The sequence below is a fragment of the Electrona antarctica genome, assembly GCF_951216825.1.
Source record: "Electrona antarctica genome assembly, chromosome: 10".
NCBI lineage: Eukaryota > Metazoa > Chordata > Actinopteri > Myctophiformes > Myctophidae > Electrona > Electrona antarctica.
Genome location: NC_136791.1, coordinates 16,152,810 through 16,172,362, shown reverse-complemented (window position 1 = coordinate 16,172,362; position 19,553 = coordinate 16,152,810). Strand labels below are relative to the sequence as shown.

The window sequence follows — 19,553 nt, the reverse complement described above, 5'->3', positions numbered from 1 at the left end:
AAAGCAGCATAATCTGTCGCGGGGCTGCTGCTTATCTGTCGCACAACGAGCTTGTTGACTTCGTCTGGTGTGCGTCGAACACGCAAGAATATTGTGTGGCGAGCAAATGGTCGAACAACAGTTTGTCGTTTTGTAAATTAGCTTTGTAGCTGAAGTTGTTCAAGCCAGCACAACTTGGATTTGTAGCTTTGGTATTTGTTGTCGCTTTTTTGTAGCAGCTACAAACGTCGGGCGCACTGTGGCTTTGTATCTTCATGATGTCGCTGGCTTCCATCGAAAAGGAATGGTAGACTGTATAGCTTTGTACCTACCAGTGTGAACTCAGCATGAGAGATGAAAAGAATAAGAGAGGGAGGGAGGGAAGGAGGGGGATGTGGGTGGATGAAGGGGAGGGGGAATAAAACGGTGTACATATCAATCTGCATGTGACCCCCCCCCCCCCCCCCCAAACCTCCCCAGACCTTGACATGACCTTCAACTAACCCTGCTGTGACCCTACTGTGTCCAGAAGTATTACTTCTTTGTTGACCGAAAATAAAACTGTACAAAGGTGTAGAGAGAGTGCAAGATTGAGAGAGAGAGAGAGAGAGAGAGAGAGAGAGAGAGAGAGAGAGAGAGAGAGAGAGAGAGATAGAGTGAGTGTGAGAGTGAGTGTGTGTGTGTGTGTGTGTGTGTGTGTGTGTGTGTGTGTGTGTGTGTGTGTGTGTGTGTGTGTGTGTGTGTGTGTGTGTGTGTGTGTGTGTGTGTGTACATGCGTGCGTGCGTGTGTGTGTGTGGGGGGGGTATGGAAAATTATAAAACAATATTATATGGGATGATGTGCAACTTCTATCAGAGTTAAATATCTATATGTAATTGAAGACACATTATTTATGAGGAACGTATTTGTTATGGTGCTCAGTGTTTATAATTTGTGTTAATATGTTAGGTATTACCTCTCTCCTCTCCATCTCTCCCTGATCCTAATCACTTGGACATGGTCAATCTGTGACATCGCTCATCGTGATAACGTGATTGGTTACTTCTTTGTGTTCTGGCCAGTCAGTGACGGTGTACAGTAGTTAGCTAACCCTCACCCTCTCCTCAGACTCCGGGGCCTTTGTTTGTGCATGTCTCTTGTCATGTTGATCTAAGTGTGTCTGTGTTGTGGTAAATGTGTTTTGAACATACTGTACATGTAGCCTGGTATCATTTTGTGCAAATGTCAGTAATCATGATGTATCTCGGTATACAAAAAATAAAAAAATGATCGCACTCCTGACAACCAGCTGTTGTTTCTGTCAGTTCAGAACCAGATGTCTTACTATGATTGATCCTACCCCTGTTTTAGACTTAGAGCACTGTGTGCTTCCATATGTTGACAAACTTTATGGAGATGCTGATTTCCTTTTCCAGCAGGACTTGACACTACCCACATTGCCAAAACTACTAGTAACTGGTATTACTGTGCTTAACTGACCAGCCAACTGGCCTGGCCTGAACCCCACAGAGAATCTATGTTATATTGTCAAGAGGAAGGTATGAGACACTGACTAGACTCAGACTCAACAATACAAATGAGTTTATGGCTGCTATCAAAGCAAAGCTTTCATACCACTTGGCCATAACACTGAAAGGACCACTCCCCCACTTTTCTACCTATCTTCATGTAATAGGTCCTCACTAATAATCAGGAAAAAATGGCGCAATTCTTTTCTACTTGGTCTGTGTCTCATAGGAGGGCTGTGAGCAGTTCAGAAACCGTCCTCCAGTGACATCATCGATGGGGAATACAAGCTAATAGAAACTGCAGGCTTTCTAGTCCTGAAAAGTTTTTAATGCGGAAATGGAAGCCTAATGAAAATCTAAACATTTTTTTCTTGTTTAAAAATAAATCTGCCTAATGATGATGTCACTGGAAGACAGTTTCTAAACTGCCCACAGCCCTCCTATGAGACACAGACTGAGTAGAAAAAAATCGTGCAATTTTTCATGATTATTAGTGAGGACCTATTATATGAAGATAGGTTGAAAAGTGGTGAAGTGGTCCTTTAACTGTGCCAGTGCCACACGCTGACCACCTCCATGCCACGCCCCATTGATGAAATAATTAGTTCAAGAGTAGCCCAGACATGCACTCAACTCAAGAATTGAGTGCATCAATTTACATACTTTTCAGAAGGTTGACATTTCAATATATGTTTTAATGCATGCGGTCTCATGTAACATTCTATTATTTTGAAATATTGATTTACATTTTCATGAGCTGTAGGCCTATGCCATATAAGCTATCTATTCTAGATTAAAACATTTTTTTTTTTAAATATTTCACTTTATGCTCAATGAATCTAAAATATACGAAGGTTTCACTTTTTGAATTATATTACGGAAGAAAACAAACTTTTCCACGATATATATTTTTTGAGAAGGGTGAAAATAAGCGATCTACAAGCTCACAACGTCATGTTGCTTTGCGACTTGTTGTGAGCTTGTAGATCTGCGATTTTCAAAGAATTTTAATACATTGTATACATTTATTGAAAACGTGTGAAATGGGACCTTCTGCATAATGATTACTTTTACTTTAAAGTATTGAATATCAAACTTTACTTGTCACAGACTATTTCTATAATAGGGTAGCCTATTGATACTTTTACTTAAGTATAAAAAAAACGTTTGTACTTCTCCATCTCTGATTAAATATAGTTTTAGCATAAAACTCTTGATGACCATCATGCAATACCACTTGTCAACCAGTAGATGTCCTACCTTTCCACATGATAGGCTACATTTCTGAAGATAATGATGAAATAATAATAATAATGAATAATAAACAATAAATAGGCTACGTAGGCCTACTATAACGAAATAAATAAACACGACAACGAAATCATTATCTTTCTTTTATTAATTGTATTTCATTATGCCTTTTCTTCATTTCATTTCCATTCTCATTTATTTAATTGTGGCATTTATTATTACTTTAAAAAAAATAAACGAACTTTCACACAAGTCACCCCTCACAAAAAATATAAAAAGGAAAAAGAAGAATACATAAATAACAAAATAAAATAAATAAACTTTAGAGTTTGTAACCATGGTGCATTAACCAGGCAAAGACTGTAAAAGCGGTGCTTAATTTCATGTCAGCAACACGGACTGAAAGGAGGTATACTCCCCCGACCTGATGTGTGATGATGTTGCTTTGCCTTATTATTGACTCTGAGTTTTGAAAGTAAAGAAGAGTTGTGTTTAAGCTGTCATGGTCCACTGATTCACAATAGTAGCCGAAAGATTCCACGTAAATTGCACGCTGCCTTCATGATTTGAGTCATTTTTAAAAATCCACCTGTCTCCACGGCTCGGGGCGAGCCGTCATCACTTTTCGAAATTCTGTGGCGAGCCGTCTTCACTTTTCGAAATTCTGTGGCGAGCCGTCTTCACTTTTCGCGGGGGCGAGTTTGAAAATGGGCGAGACGACCTGGTACCCTCCCGAATAGTGGGAGGCAGCAATGTGACGGAAGGCATCTAGTCTGCCGGAAATCACAAGAAGAAGAAAAACCGGATGCATTGCGTTAGAAATTGTTCCTGTTTCCGGTGTGGTGATACACGCTCGAGTGCAGCGCTGCTGGTCTCTTTATTCATTTCATGTAGTTTTGGGTTTGTTTGTCTACCCGGTCGTTTTGTCAACGTCTTTACATTAAATATCTGGATTAACTGAGGTCCAGTGTTTATTTATTTTTGTGTTACTGGAGGAGAGGAACAAACCGCCGCCAGAATGCCGCGAATTATGATTAAAGGAGGCGTTTGGCGCAACACGGAGGTACGTGTTTACATGGTTAGCAGCTAACACAGGTTAGCTGCGAAGCTAACCAGCAGCAACTAAAGTCAACGGGGTTTAATTAGCATGTAGCCGCTACTTCCAGAATAATAGCCCACTTGGCTAACAGCGGTTGGCTGCTATTGAATGACGCATTAACAGTTTTGTTTACTTTTACACATTGTATTGACATGCTTTATTATAATAAATTATATTATTGCAAAAAATACCACAGAAAACCATGCAGTAAAGCTAATACGTTAGCTACTGGAGCCTGTATGCATCTCGTACATTAGCTCTGGTCCATAGCTCTACTCGTACATTAGCTCTGGTCCATAGCTCTAATGCGTTGCATAGCGCTATGGACCAGAGCTACTCGTACATCATGTCAGTCAGTGGTACTTTGACTTTGACACATTGCAAGCAGCATTGCACTATGTGCTAATGCAGTGGTATTGATTGATTGAATACTTTATTTACAGTTTGCAGAAAAAAGCACAAGAAAGTAGAGTTTAATAAGAGGTCTGCTAAGAGGATTTAAACGCAAGAAAGCCTATCATGGCTTGTTTCCATTGAGGTGGAGTTAAGTGTCCTTAGCCTTTTTGATGAATTGAACAAGGTGGACCCTCTTGTAAACAAGTGTAATGCTTAATTGGGTCGTCCACTCACAGTTAACAGTCTTTGTATTGAGTTTGTGCTTGAAATGTACTGTAATTCTGCAAACTGTTAATACATATTTCAATCAATCAACCAAAAGCCTATTAGCCTGAGATTTAGACTCTCGTAGATGCATTTATCGATTCTGACATAGTGAAGATGTCAAAATAGATAAATACATCTACAAGAGTCTAAATCTTAGGCTAGAGTGTCCTTAATATTCAATTCATCGAAACACATTGGTGGTTCTCAACATGCGGCCCTGGGTGACCCCCCCAGAGGTGTCAGCTGAATGACTGATGGCTAATTTTAATTATTACTATACCTGTACAAAAAAAGTGTTTTGTATTTGTTGTTGATGAAATGTATTGTGTAATTTGTATGCTATATTGGACCACAATGGAAACAAGTCCCCAGGACCTTTTTTGTGTTATCTTTTGCCTGATAACGAGATTTGGTGTAGATTGAAAAATAATGTGCAACACAGGTCCGTTTTACTGAGTATTCATGGTTAAACTTAAGTGATATTGATGGATTCCAAATATTATCAAAGTATTCTTTCTAAGGCACCCCTGGACTTGCGCCAAGGCACCCTACGGTGCCACAGCACCCACTTTGAGAACCACTGCTTTAGTGTGCATCATGTCAGTAAAGGAATCGTGGACCCAATGACGGACCAAATCACGTCTAACAATACACTTGTTATTATATTGTGGTCCTAGGGTTAAAAACCTTATAAAAAGGAGCAAGTTTAAAAGGCTCAGTTGTGAATCACTGTCCTAATATAAGATACCATGACACTGACCGGCGTGTGACTGACTAACTTCAAAATTCTGTCTTCTTTATCCAGGATGAGATCTTGAAGGCGGCTGTGATGAAATATGGCAAAAACCAATGGTCTCGTATTGCCTCTCTGCTGCATCGCAAGTCTGCCAAACAATGTAAAGCCAGATGGTAAGTCGTAAGATTTTTATTGTACTTGAATCCATAAATACTGTGAGTCAGAGTGGAAGGTTGGTACAGCGCTCTTATGTTGTGTGTGTGTGTGTACTGTGCAGGTATGAATGGCTGGACCCCAGCATCAAGAAGACTGAGTGGTCCAGGGAGGAGGAGGAGAAGCTGCTGCACCTGGCCAAGCTGATGCCCACCCAGTGGAGGACCATTGCTCCCATCATAGGACGCACGGCCGCACAGTGCCTGGAGCACTACGAGTTCCTGCTGTACGGAACATTTAATGCTGTGAAAGCATATATATATTGTCAAAGATTTGCGCCACATTTTCACGGCACTCGCACTACGAGCATTTTTATTTCAGTTGACTAAAAGGTGTGTATCCGTGTGTCCAGAGACAAGGCTGCTCAGAAGGACAACGAGGAGGAAGCTGGAGATGACCCCAGAAAGTTAAAGCCAGGAGAGATTGACCCCAACCCTGAAACCAAGCCTGCCAGACCTGACCCTGTTGACATGGACGAAGGTACCTGAGCATAAGGACAGGGCCACAACACTTAAATCAACATGACGATAATTTAAAACCTTTAATAACTGGACCCTCCCCCTCACTGGTCTATTTGGTTACACTCCCAGAGTTAAATTAACACCGGAAAATAAGATGGGAGGGGTCCCTATGTACAATTTTATAGCTATCAAATCAAGCCCCTGAATTGGTATTTGAGTCAACAAATGGAAAAACATTAAAGTTCTCAGTAAGATGACCATTGGCATTTATTCTGAAATGGACATGGAGCCAATGCAGCTAAGACAGGAGTTATCTATTGAACACTCACACGTTAACACTTTTGTCCCGTCACAATAGCCAGCGACCGGACCAACGTGAAGTGATTCAAGCGTCCAGAAATATATTTTATCTGGCGGTGGGAATGTAGCTGAATAATGGTCTCCGTGTGTGCGCGTGCGTGTACGTACTACAGATGAGCTGGAGATGCTGTCAGAGGCCAGGGCCAGACTGGCCAACACACAGGGAAAGAAGGCAAAGAGGAAGGCCAGAGAGAAACAGCTGGAGGAAGCCAGGTACTGTTGTCTCTACTTCACCAGTTCTTTGCAAACTTTTTAATGTTTTTATGGTATCGCACACAACTCACACACTCACAGGTTTGTACATTTTTATGGCAGCACTTTAGGCAGTTTTGCAATTATTGTAAGCTTAAGCAGAGAATTGGCTGATCTACAAGCTGTGCAATTCTTCTGTGCACGATGCCACAAAATAAGTATAAATCGAGCATTTAATCCAAACCAAAACCCTAAACCTAACTTTATGCCTAATCCTGACCCTAAACCCAACCTGAATGAATCTTTGTCCAATTATTGTCATCTTTTTTTGAGTGGTGTAAACCACTCCTACAACTGGCTTTTGTGTGCAGAAAAAAATGAGCATGGTTGCTATGTCCAAAATAATTTCTGACGTAATTAAATCACACCCGGGTGAACTGGATGACCGTAGCAACCATGCTTATTTTTTCTGCACAAAAAAAGCCAGTTGTGAAATCACATCCGGGTGTGATTTCATTACGTCAGATCAGAGCTGATCATGCTATATAAAACCTTACACCACTCAGTTCACACGGGTGTGATTTTAATGATACAACCATTGTTTTTGTGAGGACCAGGAATATAATCCTTAGTCTATTTCTCAAATTCTTCTATACTTGTGGGGAAGTATAGTCTCTCACACACACACACACACACACACACACAGTGTCACACACACACTCGATAAGACACTCCTCTCATGCTCTCTCTCTCTACCAGGCGTTTGGCAGCGCTGCAGAAGCGTCGGGAGTTGCGAGCGGCAGGTATAGACATCCAGAAGAAGAGGAAGAAGAAGCGAGGTGTCGATTACAACGCCGAAATCCCCTTCGAGAAGAAACCATCTCAGGTAACGAGCAGGTCCTACGGTACAGAGTTCCCACCGCTAACGACTAACGGTTAAATCAAACTAATCAATTTAATTGATTATTATAATAAAATTCAGTTAGGGGTTGTCTTTTTATCATGATGATGTCACAGACTTCATTTGACTTTGATGTACGGAAGAAGTTATCATCATACAAAGTCCATAGACTTGACCACACGCATGACGTCACGGGCGGAACACAAAAGCCAGGTGTGCTTTTGACACCAGGCGTCAAAACATTCCCTTCCCTGGGGTATCAGTGGTTCCAAAACGTTTTCATGGACCCCCATGAAATATGACATTTATTTCACCGCAGACCCCCGTCTGAAATTTAAAAAATCCAATACTTTCAAGATTTAAAAAAGAAAATATTCATAAATAGCAGATGTACAAGCTCGCAGCTCTGCACAAGGTGGCACACTGTGAGCTTGTACATCTGCTTATTTTTGAATAGCAAATGTATAAATGGATAAAGTTGTTAAAATGATTGTGATGCTATGTTAACTGCTTTTGCTGGGTCTCCACTTTGAGAACAAATCTATATATGCACCATTTGTGTTTCTGCAGGGATTCTATGACACCAGCATGGAGCAGTACAACCCTCTGGAGCCAAACTTCAAACGCCTCCGACAGCAGCACCTAGATGGAGAGCTGCGCAAGTGAGTGTCGCGCACACGCACACACACAATGAGTGAGAAGATGAAAAAGCGAGAAAACGGGTTAAATGGAACAAATAATGATCTATACATTTAGATTGTATGTCGTGAAAGCAGTTGTGGGCATGTATGTTATTTTGAAACCGTAGCATCATATGAAGGTGGAGGTACATTGTTTCTTAAGGTGCTGTTTAAAAGATCAGTTTGTGCAGCATGAAAAGGAAAAAAATAAAACACATTTCACATGGTTAAAATGTGTGTGTGTGTGTGTGTGTGTCCAGTGAGCGTGAGGAGAGGGACAGGAAGAAAGACAAGGCGAAGATCAAGAAGAAGAAGGAGAGTGACCTGCCGTCGGCCATCCTGCAGACCAGCGGCGTGGCTGAGTTCACCAAGAAGAGATCCAAGCTGGTGCTGCCCGCTCCTCAGGTTAGTGCTGCTCAGACCTGCTCATTGCCCATTATGTTCTGGGACCAGATTCTACAATATGTCTTCTAAATCATGACAGTTTTCTGAAAAAAACCCACGTTACTATATCAGTGGTACTCAAGCCTTTTCATGCCAAGAACTCCTATAGAATTATCTGTATTTGGCCGCTGACATTCATCTCAAAATATTTAGTTCCAGGGACCTCCCAGAAGCAAGGTTGTTCGCTGGGAAAGAATATAATTATATTCAAAGATTTGCACAGTGGTTAAAAACTAGATGCGTTCCAGGTCTTAATGGGTTAAAGATTGCGTGCCATAGTTTTGTACTTTTTCTGTTTTGTATGTGTCATGGAGTTAACATTACTCTTAATAGACCCCCGGGTATGGTTATAATATTAAAATATGTCTTCCCTGTGTATTTTTGGTTTCTTCCTGAAAGCTGAAAGCCTTCGAGTCAAAATGCCCAATCGAAATACAGACCTGTTGTAACCTATACGTTGTTATACCTTTCAATCCAGGAGCTACCTCTGTCTCATTAGCTTTGCTATACATGTAGCAAAACACTAAGAATTTGAAGGTTTTCAGAAAACATAGTTTTAGAAGGACATATGAGGTTTCCACCCGACAAGAGACGAACCGTCTCTTGTCGGGTGGAAACCTCATATGTCCAAAATGGTTACTAGATCTTCAAGCTTGCGAGCCTCTGGATGTGCTACTTTATACTATTGTGTGTGTGTGTGTGTGTGTGTGATGCTGTAGTATGATCAAGTAGTTCATTTACAAAAAGCAAAAAAAACGTAGAATATGGAAATAAGAGGTTTCTGCCAAACAACAACACTAATAATTGTGAGTGTGACACCAGCGGGTGTTTTGACTACGTTTTCATTCATTTTAAATCGTTTCTTGGGTAGATCAGCGACGCGGAGCTGGAGGAAGTGGTGAAACTGGGCGTGGCTAGCGAGGTGGCCCGCCAGGCAGCAGAGGAGAACGACCTGACTGACTCCGCCTCCTCCACGCTGCTGTCAGAGTACAGCGTCTCCAACGCCATGGGAACGGGCCTGCGCACGCCTCGGACCCCTGCTGCCCAGGACAAGATACTGCAGGTGACCACACAAACACGCACACGTTAGAGTTCTCAACGGGCCTGAAAATTAAGGTCTAATTAGCATGGATTTTAGGCCCGACCCGGCGCTAAAGCGTCAGGCCGGTTCGGGCAGAATTTGAGAACTCTACACAGAGTAAAAGTGAAACGCCAGTCAGCACCATCTTCATAATAGATAAATACACAAGACTGAACAGAACTATTTTTTTATTATTATAAAAAAAAATGCAATATATATTCGTCGTAATTCTTGATTTTACACTTGGTTGCATGCTGAAAATAGCCGACCTTCAAGCTTGCGGCATGTTGTGAGCTTGTAGATCTATCACCCAACCTTAGTAGAAATTGATTGATTGAATAGTTTATTAGAAATGTAAAAACAGCAACAGAGTACAGTCAAACACTTAGTCCAAAAGGAATAGCACCAAAAAAAAGGTCCATCATTACTTTTACACTCGGTCTAAAAGCTGTTATTGGACACGCTGCCATTCTCTCTACTGGTTCTCTAAACCAACGGTTTGGCTGCCAAGTTTTCATAAAATGTATTTAAACGTAAAACCCTAAAAAAACGCACAACCTTAAGTAAGAGAAAGATTCGAGACTTCTCTTATCTCACAAGACCAGCTGCCGCTAAAAGGTTTTTTAATATTCCAATATGGAATATTCGTCTACAGCCTTAATCAGTTTTTCAGAAATGAGATGCCACGCTTTATGCTGTCGAGCATCCGGTTGTGAAAAGCATAGAGTCAACAGACCATAGACTTTGCCTCGTAACTCAATGGTTATGCAGAGCGTAACAATGTTGTGACGCTGCTGCTGTTAATTCAGCATTATGAAGAGTTTAACCATGTGTGTGTCTGTGTGTGTGTGTGTGCAGGAAGCTCAGAACCTAATGGCTCTGACCAACATCGACACACCCCTGAAAGGTGGTCTCAACACCCCTCTGCACCAGAGTGACTTCAGTGGAGTCACACCGACACGGCAGCAGGTCCAAACACCCAACACAGTCCTCACCACTCCGTTCAGGTGGGTGCAAACCAAAGGGTCAAGGTTCACAGCTAACAGTGGAACCCTGTTTCTCCCAAGTGTTTGTTGTTATCGTCTGTACTTTGTTATTGTCTGTCCATGAAATCCAAAGTGTAATCTTTGCAGAAATAAATGATTTGCTTTGAAATAACGTGCTGTGTTACATGTTCTTTTTAATAAAGTTTGGCTGTTGGTCAGCCAAACATTTCACTTTTCATTTAATTCCTGTGGGGTTTGGATTAATACGGCTCTACTGTATACAACTCTTGCATGGATTTTTATTGATGTGATTTATGGGACAAATTGACATGAGCTCCAGTGATAGACATTTTTGGAAACTGTTCATATGCTTACAGAGAGCTGAAATATTTTCAACTAGCTATATTTTAACTTTGGTGGGCACACAGTCTTTGATCTGTGTGTGCCCCTGTTTTGTCTAAATACTTTATTATAATGGATTTATCGTTTTGTGTCTTGACTTGTCATTTCCTGTAGGACCCCCACAGCAGGTCAGGGGGCAGAGGGCAGCTTGACCCCTCAAGCCCCAGGAGGCGCGATGACCCCGCGTGGCGCCGTGACCCCCGGGTTGACCCCCGTGCGCACGCCACTGCGGGACAAGCTGAATATCAACACAGAGGAGCAACTAGCGGACCCGGCATACGCCAAACACCTGGTAACATTACGCATGGATTCATGGATTAAAGTTCTCAGAAGCCAGCGTGTCCGTGCACCGAATATAACAACACATTGCAGCGTGACAAACGGTGACATGTTGTGAGCTTGTAGACTGCTAATTATCTGTTATTTTAAGATGAAAGTGATCAAACTAGCAATAGAAATACAAGTCTTAGAAGCATCTTCCAGAGACCATGAATGGTCTCATAAATGTCATGATTTCTTCAGCTGGTCAGTCTGTTTTGAGATTTTTATTTTTCTTTATTCCTTGACAATGCACACATCTGCTGCCCTACATTTGAGTTGCCTCTGTACTTGGTGTGCTCTTTTTGTCCCCCCCCCCCCACTGCACTAAATATTTTCTTCAAAAATAGCTGATCTACAAGCTCACAATGCGTCCCGTTGCGATGTGATATAGGCTTGTAGAAGAAATTATAGAAGTACTGGTGTTTGAGTACTTTGTCTGCCACTGCACCTACTAATAAACACTTCTTTAGTTTCTGAGTTGGTCAAATTATTCCCTCTGGTCTGTCTGTCCCCCCCGCAGCAAAGAGAGAGCCTGCAGCAGCTCAAACAGGGCCTTCTGTCGCTGCCACTCCCCAAGAACGACTTTGAGATCGTGCTTCCCGAAAACTCAGAGAGTGAGATGGAGGAGACTGACATGGAGTCGGGCTTCATAGAGGACGCCTCTGAGATCGAGTGCCGCAAGCAGGTAGACGAAGAAGAGCGCACTTAAAAAACACCTTTCACACATACTTGTACGCATGTTGTGCTACATAATAACCTGTCTGGTGTCGGAGTATCGAAAGGAAATTAACTGTGTGTGTGTGTGTGTGTGTGTGTGTGTGTGTGTGTGTGTGTGTGTGTGTGTGTGTGTGTGTGTGTGTGTGTGTGTGTGTGTGTGTGTGTGTGTGTGTGTGTGTGTGTGTGTGTGTGTGTGTGTGTGTGTGTGTGTGTGTGTGTGTGTGTGTGTGTGTGTGTGTGTGTGTGTGTGTGTGTGTTACAGGCTGTTCGTGACCTAGAAAAAGAGAAGGAACTGAGGCTGAGGCACACTGCTGTTCAGAGGAGTCTACCAAGACCTACTGAGGTGAGCTAAGTCACTTTTCCCATTCAGGACGGGAACCCCTTTGGGGTTCTTGTTGCAGTATATGGCAGCATACCATTTTTGAAAAGTTTGTATACATTTTTCAGTATTTAGAAGGCGTTTTTAGAATCGGCCTAGTCCTAATTGGGTACACACTCACACACACACACACACACACACACACACACACACACACACACACACTCTTCAACATGATGCCTTGCCCCATTGTGCCAGCGACCTGTTAAAATAGGACATAGGATACAAATGCTATTTTTGGAGGCAACACACACACTCATCCCAGCATAATGTCTTATTTCTACTGAATCTCTTCTCCACTAGTTCCTCCCTGACATTTTAGTCTAGTTTGTATTTGTTTGTATTTGTTTGTATTTGTTGTATTTGTTTATTTATTTATTTATTTGAGGAAATTGTCTATATATTTTGTCATAGTTTTAGTCATCACAGCGAACACACTTCTATGGAAGAGTGTTCCATAGTGAAAGTAGCCGATCTACAAGCTCTCAATGCGTCTGAGACACATTGAGTGTGTAGATGGGCTATTTTCAGTTTATTTTAACCTCAGAGCATTTGAAGTGGTCAAACTAGCAATATGATCAGAAACCTCTTCCATACAACCGTAATGGTGTCGGATATTTCATAATAGCAAAAGTTAAAGCTTCAATGATTGATGATTTCTTCATTGGCAGTATGTAGAACAGCAGGAACAATCTATCTATAAATGCACCATGTCTCTGCGTGTGTGTACGTCTGTAATCCACATACTGTAACTCGAGAACCGTTCGCCTCACAACTTCAAATTCAACACCACCACGGGGAGCCTTGAGTCGTTCGGACCCTTGATTGTCCAGAACCAGCACAAAAGCCTCTGCCCAAGGCCCCTGGACAGGGCCCTAATTTTCCGATTGATCACCCCTAGATCTCCATATATGGAGCTGGCCTGTTCTGATGTTCTGACATGCGCATAGACTCCATATGTTTGGGCATGCCTGACAAAGAACATAATAACTGGGTGGGGCATTCATTTCCAACTTGCCCAACGGGCACTGTTCTAGTATTACTAAAGCATAATTTTACATATTGTGTTAATTGTTTAGGAAACAGTGCTAGTGTTTTGGAGGTTCCTTAAACACTGTTAGGACTTGTTGGCCGCACAAACATTTTCAATCGTTCATTTTGCTTTAATCGTGAATGTGTTTTAGTGTTGAGTTCGTCAACGATAAATGTTCGACGACTACCTTTTTTTCGATGACAAACAGAATAAAAACGTACTATATTTAGTCTTTAAGTTTTGATCATCATCATAGCTTAGTTTTTATTAACAATTATGTCCACAAATAAAAACTAGACTAGTGGAGAAGAGATCCAGTAGAACTAAAAGAAGTCTTGGTAGCAATGAGATTGTAGATCTGCTTTTTTCAGCATACAACAAAGTTTAAAATAATTTCCGTGTGTGTGTGTGTGTGTGTCTAGGTGAATGAGTCCATCCTTCGCCCCGCCTCCTTGGAGCCTCTCTCTGACCTCCAATTGGCCGAGGAGATGATCAAACAGGAGATGATCACCATGCTGCACCATGACTGCCTGCATCACCCGTCACTCAACGCCGCCTGCCAATTGCAGCGTGGCAAGGCCCGGGGTCCCGCCTCCACGTCCAACAACGCTTCTCACATAGCCTACCTGGACTCGCACTCCTACCAGCCAATCAGCACGGAGGAGATGGAACAGGTGACACACTGATGTTATTTATTTATTAGTCTGGTCAACCAGACTATAGTAATTGCCTAGCCTGGGTAAACCCCTCCCCCCTCGCCATGTTGATGGTGGGTGATGGTGTACACTGTGTACACTATGTGTAGATGCAGTTATGAATATGATACATTAACGGTGGTGTACTGTACATGCACATTGAGCAAGCGTCTACAATTTGACTGTGCAGGCCTCGGCGCTGTTGACGGCGGAGATGGACGTGGTCAAGGCTGGAATGGGACACGGTGACCTCAGCATGGAGGCCTACTGCCAAGTCTGGGAAGAATGCTACGGACAGGTAAACTTCTCAGTCGCCATGGCTGATTTCACTCATTTGGATTCCATTATATTAATGTATTTGATGGAATCATGTCACGCACCGAAAAGTTTGTAGATAGCCTATTTTTTGTTGGCCCTGGACTATTTAAGATTGAAACGGTATTTGAAGTGATCAAAGTAGCGATAGAATACACATTCAATCTCCCAGAAGACCCTTCCAGAAAAACTGGTTCGCTACCAAAACATCATCATTTATTGTATTTTTTTGCCAATGTTTTATTGTGACACAGCGCTAGTGTGTGTGTGTGTGTGTGTGTGTGTGTGGGGGGGTTTTCTTTTCACAACGTTTCACAAGGATGTATTAGCCTAACAACATTCAGACATTGGAGAGGAGAGGAGGAGAGGGGAGATGGGACGAGAGGGGAAATGGGACGAGAGGAGAGCGGAGAGGAGGCAAAGAATTGGTTGTGTCTGTGGCAAATTTTGTTACACCATTAACAAAACCATTACAATGTTCTTATTTTGATCATAGACCCAATTACTGAATGTCAAGTCTCTAGGCTTTACTTCAGAATATGTATGACACTGGTTTACTATGACACTAATATGGCAGTCCAACTGGTACTAGTGTTTCTCAATTGTTTTATTTGCAAGGATCCCCTTAACTCTGAGTGTACAAATGGGGCCATAAGGGTCCATTTGTACACTCAGGGTTACAGACCTGTCGTGGTCATTCAGGGTTAGCTCGTTGTGTTTTTGGTCATATTATTTGTCCACTCAGTTTAAATTTGGACCAAAATGTCCGCCACAAGCCAGCACGGTGATGACCCCCCCTCTCTCCCCATGTCATGTGTGTAGGTGCTGTATCTAGCAGGTCAGGCCAGGTACACCAGAGCGAACTTGGCCTCCAAGAAAGACCGCATTGAAAGCCTGGAGAAAAAGCTAGAGGTGAGAGAGTACACACCATCATTATTCCAACATTTTGTGTTTTTCTGTAAATTATGCCCTTCTTGGATTCAAATTCAAAAGCCTGAGTTGTGGAACTGTCCTAAAACTATTAACATTCTTGCGTGTGCTCGTCCTTGCAGGTGAACCGTGGTCACATGACAGCAGAAGCTCGTAGAGCCGCTAAGCTGGAGAAGAAACTCAAGGTCCTCCTGGGAGGTTTCCAGTCCAGAGCGCTGGGCCTTCTGAAGCAGCACAGCGAGCTGTGGGAGCAGGTTGGTAGAACACACACTGTACCTGTACTACTGCTTCTCAAGGAGGAGTGGTTTAGGACACGTCAGATAAAATGCAAGCATCCCAATAGTCGTGGGTTCAGAACTGTATGTTACATTATGTTATAGTGTGATATACCTGCGCAGGCGTTGACACCAAGCGGTGCCCACCTGCCCCTGGCACTGCAGGTAAATAAAACTTTCGGGCAGGTGGAGTTTGTTTTCAGTTTGCCCGACCGGGCAAGTGCTCGTTTGAGAGGGGACGCAACAGTCTATAATCACAACACGAGATATGTCTAAACAGCTGAAAGTGGCCAGAGCGCTCTTCTGGTCTGTGGAATGTAAAATCAAAGCACTGTTTACCTATTTGCTGTTTTCACTGTTGCTACATTTAAAAATAGGAAATAAGTGTGAAAGATGTAGGTGTAGGTATCACATGTTATCGCACAGCCCCAGAAAGTAAAAAACTAAAACAAAAGTGTTCAATTACTTATAACACTATAAGTAATTGATATAATTGTTAAAACACTAATTAAAAATGTAACTATCATTTTATAATGGACAATTAACCTTTCGGGCAAGTGGGCATGATTTTTTAGCAAGTAGAGTGCCTCTGAGACCTTAGTGTCAACCCCTGCTGCTGCTCTACAGAAGAAATACAGCTGTTATTTAGAAGCTTCTCCCTTTGTCTCAATAGGTTGAACAAGCAGCGACTGAACTCCAGACCTTCAGTCAGCTGAAGAAACAAGAAGATACCGCTATACCCAGGAGAAAGGAGGTATGACCTCATACTATATACATTACGCTATACCCAGGAGACAAGAGCTATGACATCGTAGGGGCGGAAATCTGTAGGTACCTGATGATTCGATTCAGGCCACTGTTACACGAGAGCGGTCGCCAGAGAAAACAGTAAAGTCCCCTTGCGTTCTCATTTTTTTATTCACCTTTTACATGGGAACCCAACATTGATGAACACGCTGTAGTGTTCATCAACATGCCACGTCGCTAGGTGGTGGTGACGGACTGCCAGATAGACCAGTCACCCATGTACAAGAAGAACAGCACCGTGTCGTTCACTTCCTATCATACTGTTTGTTTAACATTCACCATCGCTAGTCGCTCCTATTTGTATAGGATGAGCGGGGCGAGGGAGTGCTTGTTATGTTAAGCATCAACGTGTGTGTGTGTGTCTCTCTCACAGGCTCTGCGTGAGGACGTGGAGAGACAGAGCCAGCGAGAGAAAGAGCTACAGCAGAGATTCGGAGAGCTTCTGCTGGATAAAGAGACTCTTCTCAACGCCACTCCCACAGAGAAACTGTGACGATGAGAAACATAACGATGATGCACACGCGTCAACTACATCCATATAAATATAGCGTCGCTGTCGGGCGGAAATCTTGTATGTCCAAAAAAACGTTACTTTCCGGAAGAAAGATCCTGTGTTCCAATGGATCCAATGTAGTTATTATTTAGTCACAATCTGGTGTTAATACTTTGAATACATTGGTCCGATAAATGTTTCATTTTCACATTAAAGTTTCTAAGACAAAGTTGTGATGTGACGACGTGTACCGTTCATTTGCAAAGATTTGAAATATGGAGGTAAAAGGTTTCTGCTCGACAGCAACAACGGCAAACATACAAACTCACTCATGACAGTGATATGATAGATAATTCAACTGTTTATTTGGGTTTTTATTTTATGTACAAACTGATCACACAAGACGGAACACATCAGAGTATCAGTGAAAGTCACTTTCAGAAGCCTATGGCGGTGGTTCTCAAAGTGGGGTCTGGAGGACCCCCAGGGGCCCTTGAAGGGATCCAGGGGGTCCCCAGTGAAACGATTGATGGGTAGGAATCAAATGGACACTTCCAGTTTTGTAATTCCAGAGTGTGCAAATGGAACGGGGTACATTTGGTACCATTTGCAAACTGTTATGGGGCTACACCGTGGCCTAATGCATACCAAATTGACGGTCTTCTAAGTTAAAACGTTTGAGAACCACTGGGATAAGGTGTGTCCCCCCCACACACACACACACGTTAAAGCTTTTCGGCCGTCCGGCTCGTTCGACATGTGCGCGAAGTTGGCTCCCCCAAGATTTTAAACATATAAAATTGTATTATTTTTCCTTGCAAACATCTTATATCGTCACTGTTGGCTAGCCAACTTGTTGTGTTCCAATCTATCCATTGTAGTTATTATTTAGTCAAGCAAATCTTTGCTTCTGGGGGTTCCCTGGAACAACATATTTTCTGATGGGGGTCCGCAGCTAAATACAGATAATTATGGGGGCATGAAAAAGGTTGAGCACCACTGACATGGAAACAGGTTTTTCAGAAAACTGTCCAGATTTTGAAGACTTTTTTTAAAATTAAAATCGTTTCATATAAGCATTGTTTCTAGCGAAAATGTAACTAATTCAGTAGCAACAATAGTGTTTTCTCTCAGTCAGTTGATTCTTCATATCCATATGAGTAACGGCTGGGATGACATGGTTATTTTTCAAACAGTTCTTATGAGGCGGTCTAAAATCCCCATATGAGCCGGGATTACAATGTGAATAAAAAGTACATGAAACCGCGGATTTGCGCCCTCGATATTGACGTGAGCCTCCGGTGCTCTATTGTGTAGTAAATTGAGCAGTAATGCAGATGTTTAACAATAATTTAACTCTTGAGAGCTTAAAAATAGTTTGATTTTACACGCAAGAGTTAAAGATCTATTAAGGGTCCATTTGTTTACCAACTCTTCATAATTTTTCTGGGGTCCACCTGGAACCCCTTCACGTACTGGTTGAAAACCACTGTTCTAAATTGTTCACAATTCTTAAAATGCCAAAACGGCTAATCTACAAGCTTTCAATTCATGAAAAGTGTTCTATATATCCGCATACACATTTTCAGATAATGTATTCACAACGCTCTTGGTGTGTAACGGCCTTTATTCTGATTGTTGTTCATTTCCATGTTGAGGTGAGATCCGATGAGATTATAAATTCTATGCCCAAAAAAACGTACTGGCACTAATTATGATTTTTAAAAACATGTCCAGACAAACAAGAGTATTAAAAAAATAAAATAAAGTGTTCAAGCCAAGAACAGTGGCTTTCCTCTGGCCTTTTGCTTAAACTATTATGAATTGCACAGCACAAATTAATAGAAATACAAGTTAGCCTTGGGGTGCCAACTTGGGGTGCACATTCCAGCCCCCCCCCCCCCCCCCTGTTCTCTTTCTCCTCTGTGTACTGATGATGATATTGTAATGTCACCGGCTGAGTTGTGAGCATGCTCAGTAGAAGTTCTTGTGTTTTATGTCTTAGTGACCAATAAAGTATCTTTTGAACAGTAGCCTGGCACCTAATCTGTATATTTTAACCTCTGCACCACCATGGTTTCATGGTGAAAGATTAGATAAACGTACTTTGTATAGGAGAGACAGAGTTTAATTGCCAGTCAAAGCAAAGACTGGCACATCATTGCCGGACATGCTTGCAGAGACTTGGGGTAATGAAGTTGGCTGCCATGTTATTTGTGTCCAAAGTGGCCACTGACACCCCAAACTACATACAGTAGTGTTGCTTTTATGCCACAGGGAAAGCTCCATTTTCAGCTTCACTTTACTTCCCACAGAAAAGCAGTTAAGGGTTTGACACATTTACGAACCTGGGACCTTTTCTGCTTGCCAGGCAGCCTCTACCCATTTTATACCCACCCAAATTATATATATTAGGTGGGTATTTGGCCACAGACCCCCATCTATGATTCAGATAGATTTTAACCCACAACCTGGCTGAGGATCATATACACAGTGTTTTAACAGAGGGATAGCCACCATGTTCTCTGTAACATACTGTACAACAGTTTCAGGGTGTTCTTCTGGATGTCACTCTTTAAAACATGTGTTGAGCAGAAGGACATGAACCCACAACCTGTGGCTCACATAAAC

The 19,553-nt window shown here is 42.2% G+C and overlaps 1 protein-coding gene across 1 annotated transcript; it reads left to right on the top strand.

Moving 5' to 3' along the window:
• Positions 1–3,552: 3,552 nt before the first annotated feature.
• Positions 3,553–18,955, top strand: cdc5l (CDC5 cell division cycle 5-like (S. pombe)). The gene is made up of 19 exons (XM_079512205.1): positions 3,553–3,802; positions 5,307–5,410; positions 5,515–5,676; positions 5,803–5,930; positions 6,385–6,484; positions 7,223–7,349; positions 7,935–8,026; positions 8,305–8,449; positions 9,360–9,551; positions 10,428–10,576; positions 11,072–11,249; positions 11,799–11,963; positions 12,258–12,338; positions 13,830–14,081; positions 14,293–14,400; positions 15,240–15,329; positions 15,470–15,601; positions 16,296–16,376; positions 16,803–18,955. Exons 1-19 carry the CDS (start codon positions 3,758–3,760, stop codon positions 16,920–16,922), a joined length of 2,451 nt encoding a protein of 816 aa, XP_079368331.1. The 5' UTR covers positions 3,553–3,757; the 3' UTR covers positions 16,923–18,955.
• The last annotated feature ends 598 nt before the right edge of the window (positions 18,956–19,553 follow it).

Bases quoted from the DNA above. Each gene is read 5' to 3' on its own strand.
- cdc5l (XM_079512205.1), top strand. From the start codon at position 3,758: ATGCCGCGAATTATGATTAAAGGAGGCGTTTGGCGCAACACGGAG. The intron at 5,411-5,514 runs GTAAGTCGTAAG...TGTACTGTGCAG, and splicing joins AAACAATGTAAAGCCAGATG to GTATGAATGGCTGGACCCCA. The intron at 12,339-13,829 runs GTGAGCTAAGTC...GTGTGTGTCTAG, and splicing joins GTCTACCAAGACCTACTGAG to GTGAATGAGTCCATCCTTCG.